Here is a 19,098-nt window from a genome sequence, read left to right as displayed (position 1 = left end):
GCCACAAAGCTGATTCATACTACAAATATCGCTTCTATTTTGAACTTGTGCACAGAAAGATTGCTGAATATGAGCTGGAGCCTGAGCAGTGCTACAATATGGATGAGAAGGGCTTTGCGATTGGTGTCACACATAAGAGCAAGAGGGTGTTTGATAAGCGTCTCCATGGCTTGAAGCAGTACAGGCAGTCACTCCACGATGGCAACAGAGAGTGGGTAACTCTTCTGGCTTGTTGTTGTGCTGATGGGAGCGTCTTACCTCCAGGCATCATCTACGCGGCCGCTGGCCAAGCTATACAGAGCTCCTGGGTAAGCTCAATTGAGCCAAGAAAGCACTCAGTACACTTCACTACATCACCAAATGGCTGGACAAACAACGACCTTGGTTTAACATGGCTTCACCAAGTCTTTGATCGCTACACAAAGCCCAAAAACCGCAGAAAGTGGCGGTTATTGATCATTGATGGGCACGGTAGCCACGTTACAAAGGATTTCATCAACTATTGCGATAAAAACAAGATACTTTTGCTCATCTTCCCGCCACACAGTACCCATCGATTGCAGCCGCTCGACGTAGTGTGCTTTGCTCCATTGAGCCACAACTACACCAAAGCCCTTGATAAACGTACCCAGAAGGTGCAGGGATGGCTGCCATTGAAGAAGAGCGACTTCTTCCCCTTATTCTGGGAGGCTTGGGTGCAAACTTTTACCAAAACATTGGTGGAGAAGAGCTTCGAAGCAACAGGTCTCTTCCCACAAAACGCTGACAAAGTACTCTCAAAATTCAAGCCAGCAACACCTGCTCCTCCATCAACACCTCCACTGCAAACTACGCTATCAATTCACTCCAGAGAGCCACCGTGGCTCAAAGCAAAGTCGCTGCTTCGCATTGCAGTTAAGCAGAATGACATTGTTGCTGTAGAGGAGCTGAAGCAATACATCCACCACCTTTCTGTTCAGAATTCGCTGCTCCAACATCAGCTAGAGGGTGCAAAAACAGCGCTACAAGAGAAGGAGAAGGTCAAGGATAAGCAGAAAGCGCTGCCGCTGATGTTTCGCGACCCTAATCGGCCTGGCGGAGCAAAGTGGTGGTCACCTTCATCAAAGCGTGAAGCCGATGCTCGTGAGAAAGCTTTTGAGAAGTATCAACAACAACAGGACGCAGAAAAAGTAGCTAAAAAGCAGCGTGAAGAGCGCCTCCGTATACTGAAACAGCAGGAAGATGATGCAAAGCGGGCGCGTCGTGCAGTGGAGAAGGAAGAGCGTGACCGACAACGTGCTGAGGAGCGTGCGGCAATCAATGCCCGCAAAGAGCAAAGATGCAAGGATAAAGAAGCTTGCAACGCTCAAAAAGCCCCCCAGTTGCCTAATAGAGGCAAGCGCAAAGCTTCAAAAGCTCCTTCAGCAACTGCAGCAAAGAAGCGTCGTGTTGCAGGTGCGCAAAGTGCAGGTGGTGCACCGCTGCCTGCACCAATACCTTGCATCCACACCACCTGCAGCGGCCGCACCGCAACTCTATATAATTAATCCTTCACAGGATACTTTTGTATACATTAATACATTACTCTACCAACTTTTCTCACAATAATTGCCTTTATGGGTGGCTGTACAGCCTCATTTTGCTATACTCAGAAAAGTGCTTGGGGTGCGCATCACGCGAAGGTGCGCATCACGCGCACAGACACTGTACGTCAGAGAGACTTGTCAATGTACCTCTCAACTTTACCAGATCTTTTGGAGCTCGAAACTCTAAATTTCCAAGGCCAAGTCCATTCGGTTGGTGCTCAGTTGCATGCGCAACCTTTCTCAATGCATATTGATCCCTTCGTAGTCTAGACCTGCTCAAGCATCCAGGAGCGTTGGTGAGCAATTGACAGCGGTGACTGGTTCAGCTAACCATGCAAGATATCGGCCACATGGCGGATATAGTCGGCCTTCGCTGTTTACTTTTGTATACATTTGCTGTTTGGTGGAGAAAGAGAGGCTAGCACCTGCCTGTGCTACGAAGAGCAACCAGCACAAGGACACTTTTGGACTAGTCAATAGGAGTATGGAGTGACATCGGCTCCCCTTCCTTCTGCCTTCTGCTACCACCACCAGTTTCTGAGTCTTACCGCAGGAAAGTTACGAACAAACATCGGCACTCCGGACTTGCGAAGCACCGACACGGTCCTCGAAGTAAGCATCCCTGGCAGCTGCTGCAGAAACCTTGGACCGCTTCACTTCGATAATCTTTCGAACCTCCGCACTTGCAGCAGGCGCTGGTTCTAGGTCAACCTGTCCTACAAACCGTTAAGTCTGTGCAACCCCAAGCTAACCGGAGTATCTCGCCTCTGCTGAGGATCTGCAGCAAGCATGCACCTGCGAGGTATCAATTTCGCGGTGCAGATCAGGTTCACATCTGCGTCACTGGACGACTACAGCTATTTTGCAGTGTTGTCTACAGCAGCCTTACATCTCAACAAAAGTATACACACATGTGGAACAGGCGTCATTCCTATTCTATACTCCCATAGGTAACCCCGTATCTTTAGGCCTCTCAGCTGACACCCAAGCTCTAACAAGAGGGTCTACATTGCAAAGGAATCCCGACACTCGGTATGTTCACGCTTCCGCTTTGTCAATTTTGCCGGAAAGGGCTGAGATGCACTGCAAAGTTGGTGTTGATGAAGCCATCACTCCTCACTTGATCAGACGCACGCAGGACATATCGTATCTGGGTTGTTCCGGTCTACAACGACTATGCGCTCGCCCCGCTATCCACAAGCCATACCTGGCCTATCCGCAGATCTGCCACGAGCTTCCTCGCAGCAATCTCCTCCACTAGTGCGTCAATGGCTAGACGCTGCATGATATGAACAGATATGTGCAGGCTTTCGACTGAACTTGTAGATCAATGCAACGACCGACCACTGTGGACCTTCCACGCTATATGTTTCGTATGGGCATACTAACTTCACGCGTAATCTCACAGATCGTCTTCCATAGTCTTAGACTCAGATAGGACGTTAAACCAATCAATCATTCACGCGTAGTCTGAGCTGTAAAACTCGATACCGATATCCCTCTCGTATTCACAAAAAACGCAAGAAGCGTCCATAGTCTTCACAAGGTCAGCACTCCATCGCTGAATTCCTACAAAACCCCCACTCAATCACGCTCTAAATCTGACTCTTCATCCCGACTCTTCACCCGCCGTTTTATATCTGCCATTATTACAAGCCTCGCCAAGTTCTCCATCCTCCTTCGACTTCTCATCATCCCTTAGCCTCCCCATTTCCGGGTCGCGCACGCCAACGTATTCCCAGGTAGCGGCCGCCATCATCGAACACCAACCGACCTAGGGTTGGTGCCAGTGGACTCGGTAGTTACGTATGGCCATATGTGAGTGAGGCTTGAAAACGCGTCCTACTTGGCCTCGCATCAAGGTCCCTCTGTGTACCTCTCAGCCTGCATTCCCCTCTCCTCCTGCCGCCTACACCGCCATTGTTAAGTCGTGGGGCTTATATATGAGGTGGTTTGCCTGGGTCCGAAGTATTGATTGAGTACCGCATCGACCAGGAAAAACTGGTCAAAACTGGCCGTTGCGTAAAACCAGCGTGGAGGGCTTCACGTCTTCGAAAATGCTCCGTTTCACTAATTTGCACCACCCGATCGAAGGATCAAAAGGGGGCTGGAAAATATGAACTTCGGGAGATAGCCTACTCTACTGGAGTGTGTTTTCAACCCTGAGATCTTGCAGCCTCTAGCGATATATAGGGGTGAGTGTTGAAGACACGTACCACTCAACTTCGTGCCAAAGTCCTTGTGCGTACATCTCAGCCTAAATCCCCCTAACGATTCCCAAATCTCCAAACATCCCCCTCCTCCACCCACACCCCCGCCCCATTCCCACTCAACCTGACCCTCCTCTCGCACCCCTCACACCTCGCATACCTCTCGCCCTGACACTCACACCACTGTATCTCTCCACGCTGTTCCAGCGGACTCATCATCCTCCCCTCCAACCACCGCGCAAGCCCCTCCTCCACACTCCCCTTCACCCTACAGAACTTGACGCCCCGCACGCCTGTAAAGAGCTTGAGCACGGCGGCGTCGCACCCGTCGAACGTGCTCTGCCAGACTTTCAGCTCGAGGAACTCGGCGCCGGAGAATGCGATTGTGGCCTGCGCGGCAGTAAACCTTGGGTCAGTGTCCAGCCTCACCGTCAATTGCCAGCGCTTGATCTTGCTGAGCACGGTGGGGTACAGGACGGGTTTGGAGGTTGTCATGAGATGCGGCAAGGCCGTGAGGAGACTCGGGTGTGCGTGGAAGACATGTGTTGTGTATAGGAGATCTTTTGCTTCGGAGTGGATCCGCTTACACGTTGCCAGAATCGCTGGGTGCGTGGATGCGGGAACGGGAAGTCTGGCTGCGTTTGCCAGGTCTGATAGTTTCGTTGGCGTGTTGGCGCACAGCAGGTCTTCGTAGATCTGGTTGCGCAATTCGGCGGGTAAGCGGAAAAGCGGGCTTTCCAGCTGTCCATTCATTGCGTGGTCCCTGGCTGTTGCGCTGAGTTGGGCGTTCGAGATGACGCTGTCTGCGCGTTCCATTTTGGCTGGTGTTGTTGCAGGTACAAGTGGTGTTTGGTATTGTACGCCGAGCACGGGATGTGTAGACGGAGGGCTTGAAGGTTGCTCCTGCTCTGTGTGTACCAGGGGGAAGTGGGCGCCATGGGCGGCGAGATAGTATGCTGTTGCCATGCTTGCTGGACTTCAGGTGTTTCGTGTTCAAGTGAACTTGAGGTCAATGGAGTGGCTTCGGCAGACTTGCTTCGTTCCAAATGCGGTGCTACTTGGCTGGGACTCTCAGGTGGTGATATAGATGGAGTTGCGTCTTTTGATGATGCGGGTGTCGATTGTATCGATGGGAATGATGGTCTGATGAAGATGGGGGTTGGAGGATATGTATACATATACTCTACACCGCTGTATCGATGATGTCGTAGGTCAACCCGAATCAGGTAAAGCACCTCGGTCGGATGTTGGCGTGAGGTCGATTGATCGAATGTTGTATGTGTTTACTGATGTTGCTGGAGACAACGTCCTCACCTTCAACGTACTATATATGGGAGCGTTGGTGCAACGAGCACCGTTGATATCACGTTATGAAATCGTGCTGTTCACGCAACAGCCCAAACCAATTTCGTCATCGGGCTGATCACCAGATAGCGGAAGTGTGAAGGTCGCGCCACAAATCCCGGGGCGTCAGTACACCCGCCGCAACATGCAACCTTATAGCTGAGCCTCATTCTTTGACCCTGTCTTTTATCAGCCTCAAGCTGCATGCGTCCATTGGGCTCTTTGTACGCGCACAGCTGATCGTTGGCTGGCGAGGCTGGCCAAATCGAAAAGCGGGGTTCTTCCTCAGGAGGCTTGAACTGACAATAGCCTAAAACCACCAACGCTCACAAAACATCCCACCGACATCAGTGAAGTCCTCTTTCGATTCGGTTCGCGAGCAGGTGAGCTGTCTGTGGGTATGTTTCACGTTGCACGTCATACACTCAACAGAATGTGTCTTATCGCACAGCCTCAGTGGTACAGTGGTGTGATACTCGTTATCTCCGAGATTCCTCAGTTTGGCGCGATCGAAGGAAACTTGCGAGCAACTTTTTCTTGTCAGGTCAGTTGATACACTTCACATGTCAAGGATAATTTGGATTCGCTGTTACCTTGCTGTCATTGCTTACTTTTCTATTGAGGGAGTATGGCTTACTATCTGTACATGTCTTTGCTATATGCAACACGGTAGTGTGCTCCCGTAGTATGTGCGCATGCTCGTTAAATGATGCCAGTCATGTAATTTGAGGTCTTCTGCCCTCGTTGATCAGTCCGTGGTTTTGGTTTTTGCGAGTTATGTTGCCTTCGTCCTAAATGCTTCATAAAGTCGTACGTGGGTTTTTGGGCCCTCCTGCGTCTTCGACCTACTCACGCCAGGAGACCTGCGATACCGACTGCCACAGCAGCAACGATAACCTTCCTCGAGTCGACTACGAGAGTCGGCGCCGCGCCTACTACCATATAGATTGTCTGCGTTTGCCCAGTCTTGCCCGTCAACGTTCCCATGCCGATCGATCCTACACCCGGCAGTGGAGCTTGCGACATAGCTTCGAAGTGAAAAGTATAGGTCTTCGGCACCCAAGTACGAATTGTACCAATGTGCGTCTCGACCCATTGGACGGTCCCAAAGTCGTCACCGGTGACAAGTCGAGGGAGAGGGATCGTAGTCGTTGCAGGAAGAGGGGGCGCAGAAACCGCGGCTGGAGCCGGGGGGGCAGCTTGATTGGCCGGTGGTATGGCTGCAGCCGGTACAGCTGGTGCAGGAGCTGGCGGCGCGACGGCTGGAGGGAGTGCTGCAGGTGCAGCCGGCACTACAATCTCAAGTGGAGGTGCTGCAACAGGCGCGAAGCCTGGTGCCTGACGAAGTCTAGCAAGAACGTCAATTTAGGCTATCTGATCTCGGTATGAGCCTGGGTCTAACAACTCACTCGAGAATATCCTTGATAATTGGAGGTACTGAAGGTGGCGTTGGACGGACTGAAGTTGGTGTGGATCCTGGAACCGGTGCGCGTATGGTCAGCGTATGTGGTGCAAGAGCTGACAGTACATTGCGATCTGCAGGACTGCCGGTCGTGAGTACTGCGATAACGACTGCAGCAAAAGCGTAAACATGCATGGCGGCCGGGGATTGTCAAGCCCAAGGTTGAGTCAGTCTGCACCTCTTCAACAGTCGGGAGCGCCAGGCCGAGCTCTGTCGCAATGCAGCCAAGATAACGCTGCGACTTTCACTAGTTGCTGAAGTAGGAGCAGACAGCCAGCTCAACGAGTTCGGGACGAAGTTTATGGATTGTCTTTGTTGTTACACCACTCAAGGTTAAGGTAGGTGTCACTGCTGGCTGAGCGATGTTGATGGTTTGGGTACTGGAAATTGAATGTTCCAAAAAGACAACGGACGAAAGGCAATGCAGACCAAAAACAGGCAAAGAGTGACTGAAGTGAAAGTGATGAAGCAGAGAAAGCAATCTTGTAGGCGTTGAAAGTTTATCAGAGAAGCCGAGACAGTGATGGAAAGCGCAATCACCATGAACAAGGCAGCTGCTCCGTGATGCTCTTTCCACGACCACCAGTAGTTCTACTGTGCAATGTCTGCCCATTGCTGCGTTGGCAGAAGGTCTTCCCTAGTCAGCAGCGACTCCTCAACAACTCGATACAAAGGCAGCTTCCTCTAGATATGCGTACCATCACTTCGCTGCTCTCACCGTTCAGACAATGCACGACCCCGCGATGTGATCGTCGTTGGTGCTACATGATCAGCAATGACGAACGGCAGTCTGCGGAGCTTCGGTTAACAATCAACAACCTCTCAATGAGCTCTCGCCTTGCATGCTTCAGGAGCATCAAGTCGAATGTAGGAGCTCAAGAGGCTGGACAAGCATTCAGCAGCCATCATCCAGTCAGACCTTCCATTCCACTCTCCAGCCTGACCTTCCTCCCTTACCTCTTGCTCACAACCACACTTTCGGTCAATCCTGCCTTGCATGTACTTGCTGACCTCTAGATCCGCATTTCTGCAGTCTATTGAATGCACCCAGCTACACATCGGGAAGCCTTGCATTCGCCCTACGGTCGCAGTGGTATCGATGCTGCAGCGTCGGCTCCACTGGTGCGAGAAATCAAGCATGTCTCGCCCTCGCTTGTGCTACTGAGATGAGTAAAGAGAGGAGACTAGCGTGGCGCCGGCGAAGCTTAGCTATTGTCAACGACAGGGTGAAGAATGGAGCGGCTGCTTAGCAATTGGGAATACGGTGGACTATCGATTCGAGTTTATGGACCGAGAGGACTGATAGTACGGCAATGTCCGGTGGACTGATGAACCCGGCAGGCGTGATTTTGCAGGCAGCAGTGGTGTTTGGTTTCGCAGGAGAGGGGATTGCATGCGCAGATGCATCTGGCCAAGAACAATGGCCTTCGCGGAAGGAAGTCTTGCATTTCGTATCTTCCTACGCAAACCAACGTTCATTCGACCGTAGTGCAGGTGTAATGCCCAGCTCCTCAAATGCTGAATGCTAAGGTCGTGCTAGCTATGCAAGCTAATCAGAGTTTCAATCACTCTTCAGCCAGCAGTCTACAAAATGCACCAGTCTTGCATGCAGGACCACTAAAGAATCGCGGCAGCCTGCGCAAATAAAGATTCGGCGATCGAAGGTGGTGTTGTAGTAGCCTTGCCACCTTTTACCTAAGATCCGCCTCGTAATTTGAACCCCTCTCGGTCGGGAAATTTTTGCTGACTGCAGCGCACTTGCGCCTCCACCGATTATACATCATGACTTGATCACCAAACACGCGTTCAGCTCCCAAGCCCACGCACTCCACACCCAAAAAGACAATCAAGAAAAGAAAAGGGTCCAATAGCTGCCGTTTCCACGCCCAGCGCTGGTGCTGGTGTGCGTGCTCGTAATGCCACTCCAAAAATACTCGTCCCCACGACTCCTCGCGAAGACCGCAGACTCCGCTATCACGAGACTTGGCTATTGGCGCTCAGACCGCTCCTATGGATACTCGCGCTCCCATCTGTGTGGGCATCCCAGGCATGCTTCTTATCGGTTAGATGAGTCCACCCTGGCCAAGCGCAGCGCAGGTACAAGAGTGCGCCCACTAGTACCTGCGTTGGCGCCGCATAAACTGCTAGCCGAAGACCCGCGACTTGCCGCTCTAAAGTGCAGGGGATCGCAGTGTCCCGTAGCTTACAAAACCCACAAAACAATGGAAGAAAGCGAGAGTAAATAGCAACACAACGTCCAACAACGTCATATCTGACAACAAACATGGAACGATACTCAGTCTAGTGACAACGGCGCCATACCGTCTTGCTTCCTAGATACCGGCAATTCCTCATGCCCCTGTAATCGGAATCAGCAATTCTCAGATCTACGAGTTGTTCATGCATGCGGGTCCTTTTGGCACTTGTCGTTGCGGAAGAAGCTCCATACCTCTGTAGATGCCCGCGAGATGCACTGTTGAGCGTAAAGTTTGACTGGCCCTCGGCATCTCGCGTTCTGGCGTCTGCTGTCTGGCCTGTCTGGCGCTGGCGCACGAGCCGTCTCCGAGTAAGGCGCCAAGGCTGGGCATCATTGGACAAGGCTTGGGACCCAGTGGAAAACTCACTCATGCACGCCTCAAATTCTCCATAGATCGTGATAGTTGTTTTGAAATGTGTTTTTGTTCTGGCTGGTGACCAGACTACGGAATCACCGCAGCAGTCCTAAGCCTTCAATCTATCCCTCTTGAAACGCAGCCACTACAATGCAATACTGTGACAAAAGCGGCCGTGAGCGGCAGTGCGGGTGGTATCAAATCCCTTCCCAAACCAAGAAACCCCGTCGTTCCCCAAGAAATCTCAAGCCTGTGCCCCATAATATCTATACCGGGGTCGTATTCAGAAGAAGAAGAAGGGCGGAGCAGCAAAGCCCGCCGGACTCAAGAGAAGGTGTAAAAAGAGGCTGGCGTACCAAGCCCTGTATCAAAGTCTATGCACAAGAAAAGCGTGGAAGTAAAGTAAACACTACGGCGCGGGCAGCACTCGCGCCACGAAACGGTCGGTATCCAAAGGAGTGGTCCAGCAGGTGATTGGAGCGGTCAGCGCGTCCGGCAAGAAGATGTGTAGTAGTCGTGTAGTAAAGAAAGAGTGTTGGGTAGTCCAAAAGGTAGTGCGATGCAAGGTATCCAGAAACGCCATCGCCCAAGTCATGCGCTCATAATGCCGCGTCTCGAAGACTTCTTGGAGAACCTCGGTCGTGTATGGTTGTCGCGATAAAGAAGTGCGGGAACAGTGTGGTAATGTTCAGTGGTTGATTATACGGTGCTTCAGCGGCACTACTATGCTAGCGTCCAGCTGAAGAGAGTGACCAATAAGGGGACTAGTATTGAAACCGCTGGTGCGCCGAAGAGTGTTGCGCCGCTATGGTAGGTGATCTGGCCTGGTGTCATGTCGTCTTGTTGCGAAAAGAAATATGTTTTCGCTCCATCTGTGCCTTGCGAAGCATCCGGAGGCGTTGTTTGCGCTGGAATTGGGCAGACCTTGGCCGGGTCGAATTTTGGGCAGCGCTTCTTGTAGGCGTTTTGCGAGCGGTCCGTATCGGTAGAGTTGAAGTATCCCTTCACGTAAGACAAGGTCATGACAGTGTCGGTGTCAGGGGGCCCAGCAGACCACTTAGGGTCACCATTGCTCCAGTGGTTGAAGAAGATGCCGCCACCCTCGGTAGGGATTTGCTCGGTCATTTCCCAGAGAAAATCGCCATCAACGTAGAAGGCAACGCGGTCAGCGGTCCAGTCGAAGCGGTACTCGTGGAACATGCCATCGGGCTGGAAGGGCAGAGGCGCAACCTTGTAGGTGGAGGTGCCGGCAGCGTCGTTTCCGTGGGCAACAGATTCCGGCGATTGCAGTACCAGGTTAACGGCACCTCCTGTGCTGTTAAACTCATTCGAAAGGAACTCCATGTCGATTTCTTGCGAGTTGTTGTAGTACTGTAGACAATTAGCAGTGTCTTGATATGCGACAATAACTGTCTCTTACGAAGAAGAAAGCACCACATGTGCCAGACGAGTTCGAAAGCTTCATGCCAACACGGAAAGATCCAAGGAGGATGTCGTCCCTAACTGAGACAACTTCTGACCCATTGACAAATCCATGCGAATGGTCGCCGCTCACCCACAACTCCAAACCGGCATCACCACCATGATCAGCCTCGCCAGACCACTTTTTCGAGTTCTTGAGAGGATTGGGAACGATGTTGCCCATGCTGAACTCCTTCCCATACGCTATCCTCTGATTGTTGGCGGGGACTGAGACATTGTAGACTTGCGGCCTCCATCCGTACTCGGTGATGTTGTCTGTGTCCATATGTAGGAAGTCATTCTCCATTAATTCTGTAAAGATGGCATAGTTGGAGTCGGTTGTCTGGTTAAGCGAGTATCCGCATTCACAGGCGGCGTTGGCTGTAAGCGCGCATGGTCAGTATGTCTGAGTGTAGACAAAGCCGGGAACACACGGGTGCCCGCGGTGAGACTGAATAAAGAGGTCTACCACCTCCATTACCAATTGCAAACTTACCGAAGCGAGACATGGCAAGCAGCAGCCAGGGCATGGCGCCCATTGCGGAGTGAAACATGATTATGTGATTAGGCGTATGTTGCAGTGAGCGACTAGGGTGAGGAGGATCTGGTTACTGGTGGGCAAACCGAACGAGCGCAAAGAGGTTTGTAAAGAGGAGTGGGAGGGCTTTGGTACAAAAGCAGCCAGGCACGGCGCCGTGCTGGACAGGGCAGCGGCGGTGCAAGGTTCCAATCTGGCAATTACTGTACGAGCAGCCAGTCACGAGCAGGGTCTGAGCGCTGCCGTTTTTTCTCTTAGAAGGATCGCCGTGCGAAAGGCGCCGAAATCACCATACGAATTTTTGTGGAGAACCCAGAGCGTTGGTGCGCCGGCGCGGTGGGAATCACCTGTCAGTGTGAGCAGACGAGCGCTGCAAGGAAGGGCCATCGAGATGGCCGAAAGTGAAGGCTGTGGACCAGCTGGTTATCTCCGGAGGTTGGCGTATCACAGCAGCAGCCATCGCCAGAGACTCGAGATGCATGATAGCATTGATAGCCCCTCAAGCGGGAGGGGAACGACACGAGCACTGCAACCGCAGAGGGCCAACGGCCTCACACGACCGCCGCCTCCCTGAATGGCCAGCAGCAAGGGATCAGTTTGCGCTGACTAGGGATGCCCAAGAGCATCCAAGGAGCACCCTTGGCTGTCAAATCGGAGCGCGGCGCTGACAGCACAACTTCTGGGGAAGCGATCTTGGAAAGAACACGACGTTGCAATCGCAGAAACACCCCCTGCAAAACCACACAGCACGACGAGAATCCTTCGTCACGAGAGCTACAGAAGCGGGTGCCGCACGCCCAATGCGGCCTGGGTGGGTGCGCCTCGCCAGCCTCTGCCGCGTCCGCCGCAAGTGCAACGGCCTGGTGCCAGGGTGCATAAGCAGGTCACTGGACGCCAGCTGCACGAAATGCAGGCCCCTCATAACCGACCCCGGGAAAATTACACCTTGAAACCAAATCATCGTACTGCAATAGGTAGGCAGCATGAACGTTCCTTGGCAGGCCCGCCTCCTGTAAGGCCACACTCTTCACAGCAACGGCAGCTTTACGCAACAAGCGCGCATAAATTAGGATACACGGCTGCGATTCGTCCCCTTTCCTAGAACGATCATCGTTTGCCTCGTCCTATGGCAACACGAGGGGTGAAGGAAGCCAGCATTGTAAAGTCTCGTAAAAACCCTTATGAGGCCACCCATCCGCGCACACCGCCAGCCGCCGCCGCAAACGTTCGTTCTCAATAATCGGCAACTCGAACTAGACAGCCTCGTAAACATCCACGCAGCTTCTAGAAATAATATCAATAGCGAGAACAATAGACGAGCAAACCGTACGCGGTTCGTTTTCCAATGCCAAAAATGCAACACAGTACTGAGTAATATTCGCCTGCGCGCCAGAAAACGAGCGCCTCAATCGTATATCGTAGCCAAAATGTGACCCAACGCCATCGCCATCATCCAAGATCGATAGATCAAACGCTTCGTGGGGTATCATCACAGGAATCCAGACTCGGAGAGAAGTCTGCCTGTCGTTAGTAACGCGTCTCGCACCCGAGGGTATAGCATGGAATGTATTGGCTTCTCACGTACCTTGCAATCTTCTCGTCTTCGCGCTCGCGCGGCTCAACGGATAAACTCATCTCGTACATTTCGTGCACATCGCCTGCAGATTGCATATTTGTCAAAATGTAGTCCTGCAGATCAGGCACAGGCTGCAGTGGGTACGGCACGTTTTGGTACTGCTGAATGTCGCGGATTACCTCGGCGGTCTTTGCGCGCTTGGCGAAATTGATCAGGTTCGTTTTCTTGATCAGTGAAGGGATGCCGTCTTCGATGAACGTCAGATCAGTAAGGTAGACACCTAGACTAGTCAGCCAGGTTCCGGGTGTTACAGTTGCTGCACACTAACCGAAGAAAGGTATACAAGGCGGGTTCGCCCTGTGAAGTGTGTCTCGATACTCCGCGAAATTTCTGGTGCTGCCCATGAGTTTGCGCATGCTCTCCAGGACACCCATTGACCGCTGGTTCACTGCGCTCCATGTCCGGTTCAGACGGTGGATTGGCGCAGTTCCCAGGGCTGAGATGATTGATGTCAATGTCGAGAAGTTGTTCAATGATCGACATTTCTGGGGTATGTTAGCCAAAAGAACGGTGTAAACGCCGTTGCTCAACTTACATCGGCGACATTGACGAAGTGTTTGATGACTATCACTCTGCGCTTGACGTCCTGCTGGGTCAGGATCATTTGCGCCACCCAGTTCGTCAACTGATTAGAGTGGAGAATCAACGCCTTCACATTTGCAGCTGGGTCCGGCTCGCCGGGTGCTAACTTCTTTTGCCATGTCTTGTTCAAGCACTCTGTCGGTCGGATCTTGCCATAAAGTTTCGATTCGATGATAGTCAGCTGGCGCGCAAACTCTGTGGCGTCAATGTCCAAGAACTTCAGCTTCTTCATGTGTTTTGGTAGAATTGGCTGTGGCGTCTGGGCGCTGAGCGTGAGTACGAGTCGTTTCGTTGGCATATCTGGGCCACGAGAACGTTGCTCGACAGAGGTCATTAGGGGGGCGGCACCAGGTGTGCTAGTTGTCGCAACGTGGTCCTTTGCGAAGTTGTACACTCTTTGGATCAATATCCGTGCCTCCTCGTCGTTGCCTTCCATCCAATAGTTGTCAAACCAACTCTTGAGAATGTTCACCACACGGAATCGAATAGGCTTCTGCTTCCTGTCCACCCATGTCTGGTAGTCCTCTTTGGCTAGGCCGTGAGGCGGCTGTATGCTCCACCGCTTGACCAGCATTTCAAAAAGCTCAGATGCCGTAGTAAACGATCGATATGTGAGAAGGAATGTGTTGTTGAATGCTGGATCAAGACGGTCGTGGCGCGTCAGTTGCTCCACAAGACCTGCCAATGTACCGCCGCGTAGCTGTGGTGGAGTGACCTTATGATCATAGGAGATTTCTCCTTCGTGGTCGAGCTTCAAGTACTCCGGAATCTCCTCGACAGTGGTCTGCGGAATGACAGGTACTTCGCCGAAGAAGTCCTTCAGCTTCTTGTTGTTTCTTGGAGGCTGTATCGAGTCGATCTTGTTCTCGTCCAGTGCAGTGCCTTCACTGTATGTTTTGGATTGGGGCACATCCTTCAGCAATGGCCTTAGCGTCGCTGAAGGTCCTCGAGCATGCGAAGCCGCGAGCTCGGAGTCTGTGTCGGTGAATCTCCGAGAGTCAGTGCGAACGGTGATGTCTGAGAGGGGGACTGCTTCTGATAAATTCTGCAAGAGTCCGTACTGTTGGGCAACGATGGTTTCGAGATCTCTCGAGACAGCTCGAACGGCGTTGATTCGATCCTCGAGGGAGTCGCCACGCAGTTCGGCCCACTCGTCGCCCAGCGGTGCTGCAACGCCTTGACACGCGATTACTAGCTCTGAAACCACGTCGTACACCTTCTGCTTCTGTATGCTGAATTCGCTTAGTTGCTGTTCTGGCATAGTCGAGCTTGTCGAGGAGAGGTTGATCGATTCGATCGTGGATAGCCATGGCCGGCACACTTCGAGGACCTTTCCTCCAGCGGTGCAAATGTGATCGCCAACCAACTGGTGTCTTTGGCGCGAGACCACCTTGTCACGAACAACACATTGCTCGTCCAATCGACGGACACTCGATACAATGAGTCGCTTGATATCCTCCAATCTTTCGAGTACGCGAGAGTCCAGCTTTACGGTAGGTTCAACAGGAGGTTCGAATTCGTCCTCCATGAAGGATGAGATGCCGTTGCTGTCTCGTAAGTCCGCTCCATTGTTGTGCCAATTCCCACTAACGCCGCTACCGACGATGAAGCCAGGTACCAAGCGAGGAATATCTTCTCCACACTGTTGACGAGCTACCTCGACAAAGCCGTAAACGCCATTCAGGACACCATCCGCCTCTTTCAAGCACTTTGTGTATGAGTCTGGCGGTGGGAAATCAGACGCAGCGATGTGAGAGGAGAGGACCAGCTTAGAGAATCTCGACATTGTCTCTCGGAAATGTGGGTACAGAGCCTTGTTAGTAGATATGATTGAAGGATTTCCAGAGTGATTGTCAGTGGTTCCAGAGCCTGCAGCGAGCAGTAATCGCAAGTGATCAGAGATATCTTCTGCCCTCTTGACAAACTCAGACCGGTCGCTATTGTTGATGGCCTCGCGGTAGCGCTCGATGGCTCGGCGCATGTCCTCCACCATCCTATTCCATGTCAAGGGCACTGGGTTCACATCATCGTAGAACTTTCGTGACTGCGCAGATGTCGATGGTCCTCCAGTTGGAGGGCTGTTCGCGAAGGACGTAGCTGTGGTGCCAATCGGTGGTATAGCAGCGCCTGAGAAGCTTGTGCCGTTCGCATCGTAGGATCTTGGTGCTAGACCCTGGTTCATAGACTCCGTAGAAGTTGCTGGTGAAACTCCACTTGACAGCCGTTTCCTTCCATATGAGCCCTTGATGCCGTGTCCTTCGAAGTCTGAGGCTGACGTCTCATCGTCGGTATCGTACATTGTGCCAGAGGCGAGCAGCTCAGCCGGCGGCCTTGACGATTCTGGTATGAAGACGTTCACGCGGTCGCGGGGTCCGCTCTCGTTTGCAGCAGGGGATTCTAGAGGCAGTTCCATGGTACTGACCCCTGTCAGGGTGTTGAAGTAGAAGAGCCTGCCGTCTGGCGTCGCCTGAGGTATCCAGAACGCGGCCTCCTCCTCTTTGCTGCTGGCATTGTTGTTCTCGTTGTGGCGCTCGATGGGCAGTATCGTGTCGTTCCCGCTGATCGACTCAGTGTCAGAGTTGGTGTAGTCGGTATCGTCCAGCGACTGGGTATCGTGATCGTCGACCGGCTCCGCGCCATTCCTGTCGTCCTCGACATTCTCGCTCGACCGCTGCACGACGGTGCAATAATTGCTCGGGAACCAGCCGCGAACACCGTTGATCACCCCGTCCCACCATCCGCTCTCCAGCTGCGTGATGACCTGAATGATGTCGCCCTGGCGGAAGCTCAAGCTCGTGCGATCGTCGGCATCGTAGTCGTAGAGCGCCTTCACGTACATGCCCCCGGGCGTGATGGTGCCACTGTAGCCGTTCATGGTTGCGGCGGCAGGCGCGACCCTTCCGTCTCGTCAAGGCGGGGATGGGAAGGCAGCAACGTCGCTCTGACTCCAGGCGCGGCCTTCCCTCAGCTGCGGCGTGGTGCGGGGAGCGGCAACAGGAGGCGAGCAGCAGGCAGTCTGCTCTGGGATCACAGTAGACTCCAGGTGTGCAGAGGTTCCACGTCTGTGGTCTTACGGCTCAGGGAGGGGACGCAATTGGGCTAGAGGCGGCATGCGAATTAGAGCCCTCACATTCGCGCCTAACGAGAGCGACGTAGCGAATGAGCTCTCACAACGGGCGTTCAGCTCCAGGTGAGGTACAAAGATGAGGACTGAGTCTGAGCCAGAGAAAATGCTACACCAGGAAGCGGGTCGCGGAGCCGTCGTGTTGCTGAGCGGTCAACCGATCACGTGTTTTTGGTACGGGCGTGTGTCAAGGTGCATCCTCCACATTTGCGTTGGCATTGACACACCCGGAATTGCCTTGCTTCAAACCTCACACCCCTATTCACACGTCTATATACGCTGTCGGCTGTGGGCAGCCTCTGCAGGTTGTAGAAACAGCTGGGGAGCTGGACAGCTCTCACAGCTGCGGCGCAGATGTTCAAAAACCCTGAATGGGCTGCGCTGTCGTTCATTGACTTTGCAATCAACCGACGGCTCCATTCCAAATTACATCTGACAAACGGCAGCAGCCAATATTGTGGGTGCGACCCCCACCATGTCTCAGTCGGAAAATGACTGCTTGTGAAGCCGAATGTTTGGCTGATGAAGGAGGGTGGGGCATCGAGGTACCTAGGAATTCGTCTAGAACGCTGCTTGACTCGCTCAACTTCATGGATGCCCACCATGAAACGAAAGCCCAGGAAATGCCTTCCGGAACCGTACGGCTGCCGAAGTATCGAGGACTGTGCAACGGTCTTGTTTGTACCACTACACTCGTCCTGAATGTCTGACGTTCCATGTGCGAGGACTGTATGAGTGTTTTGCCTGCAACATGCGTGAGGTCGAGTATACTTGAGGCGATCCTGCGCCTTGTCTCAGAGGTCTTCAGCAATGTTCGTAAGTCTCATGCAACGATTTCATGGTGGTACCCTCAAATGTTGCACTCCAGTTGAGAGGTGTGAGTGTTTGTGGGACGACCTTCCACACTGACAACCGACGAGAACTCCCGATACAAAAGGCCCCGATGAAAGCTCGGAGGGAAGTTACCAAACCAGCGCCAATCCACTTCTTGCATAGCTCGTCGCGTGGAAGGCGGCAGAGTGCTGTCTAAAGTCTGCGACGCTGGTTTTATGGGTCAGACTAGCGTCCGAGTCGACCAACACCAGAAACCCATTCACATGCATGGCCTTTTAGTTGAGCAGAAAGAATTGCAAGACTGTTGAGGCAGCGTTGTTTGGCGATATGCTGCGCACAAGCTGCAGGTCGCACGTGGGAGTGCGTCAACTGCAGGCCAGAACGGCATGTCATCGCGCAGCGGCCAGTGTTTAATCTACCCAACGAGTTCTGCCATTCGTTCGTCTGCTCGAATACCAATTTCGCGGCGGTACCGAGCCCACGGCAACGCGGCAGCGATCCGTAACCATTTCCACAGGAAGTCGACGCATTCCTTTTCTTCTAGAGACATTCTAGCGCGTGGGCTGATGGTGATAGGCAGAACCCCTCGTGAACAGAGCACTATGATAGAGGGGCACATTGATTGTTTGGAGGGGCATTGATATGAGGGGGGTTGAGACTTGCCAGAGGTTCGTCTCGGGAGCACACATGGAGTGACGGTGAAGAGCAACGACTTGTCAGTCCTTAGCGACCTGTTTAGCGTTTAGACTGCGGGTCACTCCATCCAGAGCTACATAGGGATCCTGACCATCTCCGATCCAACGGACGCAGGCGGGCTGGCGGGGCATTACACAATTGTGGTGTCCTCCACGGTTACTGACGTGAGTTTCTGTCGACGTCTCATTGCGCGATACATCGACTCGTCGAAGTGACCGCGCCATTTGCCAAACGCTGGACACGAACACGACTTCCAAGCTGCAATTGAGTTTCTGCAGGCCTCTGCTTTCTGGCAGGACCGGTACTAAGTCACCAAGTGGGTCCGGGGAGCGGCTTCCTAGCCCGATGGAATGGATAGATTTCCAGGAACAAGTCAGCGAGCCGGCGATCGCCCCGGTCGCCTCGAAATTACTCGTAGCTGCAACGTGTGTTGGTGAAAGCTAGAAGGCTGTCCTGGCGTCATTGTCTGTAGGAAGGGCTGCCCCTTTTCTGCGCCGTCGTCATCGAATGACAGGCCTGGAGGGATGAAAGCATGTGTCTCGTGTGTATTATTGACCTGCTATGTCAGTATTGATGCAGCAACACGTGAGGCGGTGAGCGCGCCCATGCATCCGAACGCTGGCAACGTGCGAACTACAACTGCAACAGGTAAAAGCAGTTCGAGGTTCCTTACCGCTTTTTCTTTGTGCTGTGCGACGAGTGGACGACGGGTAGAGACCGCCGTTGAAAGCATGTGGTACGGCGCAACCATGCTCAAATCAGGCCGCGAAGGAAAAACAATTGGACCGTGGGCTGCGACGGGCAATCGAGTCCAGTTGTGAAGCAAGTCTGGGCCATGCTAGAGAAATTACCGGAGCTTGTGGCATCGTTCGTGATGGGTGTAGGCGATCTTAAAGGAGTTGCAGAATGTTCAGTAGGGAGTGGTTGTAGAGCTTGAATTTCATGGTTGGTGGTCGATAGCAGCTGCTGGAGGAAGGCAACGATACTGCATTGCACCTGTCAAACCATCTAATATTGCCATCAACCTTTGACAT

The 19,098-nt window shown here is 52.9% G+C and overlaps 5 protein-coding genes across 5 annotated transcripts; 2 read left to right on the top strand and 3 right to left on the bottom strand.

The window, feature by feature from the left end:
- Positions 1-3,832: 3,832 nt before the first annotated feature.
- Positions 3,833-4,528, bottom strand: BU25DRAFT_341500 (uncharacterized protein; the record flags this gene model as incomplete). The annotated part of the gene is made up of 1 exon (XM_033702871.1): positions 3,833-4,528. The coding sequence occupies one exon, from the start codon at positions 4,526-4,528 to the stop codon at positions 3,833-3,835; it is 696 nt and encodes a 231-aa protein (XP_033561604.1).
- A 1,184-nt stretch (positions 4,529-5,712) lies between these two features.
- BU25DRAFT_411017 (uncharacterized protein) lies at positions 5,713-6,532 on the top strand. Its single transcript, XM_033706443.1, has one exon. It carries the CDS (start codon positions 5,915-5,917, stop codon positions 6,506-6,508), a length of 594 nt encoding a protein of 197 aa, XP_033561603.1. The 5' UTR covers positions 5,713-5,914; the 3' UTR covers positions 6,509-6,532.
- A 3,030-nt stretch (positions 6,533-9,562) lies between these two features.
- Positions 9,563-11,439, bottom strand: BU25DRAFT_63218 (glycoside hydrolase family 16 protein). Its single transcript, XM_033711985.1, has 3 exons — positions 11,151-11,439; positions 10,614-11,035; positions 9,563-10,564 (listed from the first exon to the last, which is right to left on the bottom strand). Exons 1-3 carry the CDS (start codon positions 11,206-11,208, stop codon positions 9,917-9,919), a joined length of 1,128 nt encoding a protein of 375 aa, XP_033561602.1. The 5' UTR covers positions 11,209-11,439; the 3' UTR covers positions 9,563-9,916.
- Positions 11,440-12,300: 861 nt separating this feature from the next.
- BU25DRAFT_440177 (ras GEF) lies at positions 12,301-16,606 on the bottom strand. The gene is made up of 4 exons (XM_033709156.1): positions 13,364-16,606; positions 13,097-13,313; positions 12,778-13,048; positions 12,301-12,709 (listed from the first exon to the last, which is right to left on the bottom strand). Exons 1-4 carry the CDS (start codon positions 16,283-16,285, stop codon positions 12,682-12,684), a joined length of 3,438 nt encoding a protein of 1,145 aa, XP_033561601.1. The 5' UTR covers positions 16,286-16,606; the 3' UTR covers positions 12,301-12,681.
- Positions 16,607-18,438: 1,832 nt separating this feature from the next.
- On the top strand, positions 18,439-18,920 carry BU25DRAFT_63171 (uncharacterized protein). The gene has a single exon (XM_033711984.1). The coding sequence runs from the start codon at positions 18,589-18,591 to the stop codon at positions 18,883-18,885; it is 297 nt and encodes a 98-aa protein (XP_033561600.1). The 5' UTR covers positions 18,439-18,588; the 3' UTR covers positions 18,886-18,920.
- The last annotated feature ends 178 nt before the right edge of the window (positions 18,921-19,098 follow it).

This window comes from Macroventuria anomochaeta (assembly GCF_010093625.1).
Source record: "Macroventuria anomochaeta strain CBS 525.71 unplaced genomic scaffold BU25scaffold_17, whole genome shotgun sequence".
NCBI classification, from domain to species: domain Eukaryota; kingdom Fungi; phylum Ascomycota; class Dothideomycetes; order Pleosporales; family Didymellaceae; genus Macroventuria; species Macroventuria anomochaeta.
The sequence above is the reverse complement of the archived record's forward strand: the minus strand, read 5'-3'. Positions and strand labels throughout refer to the sequence as shown.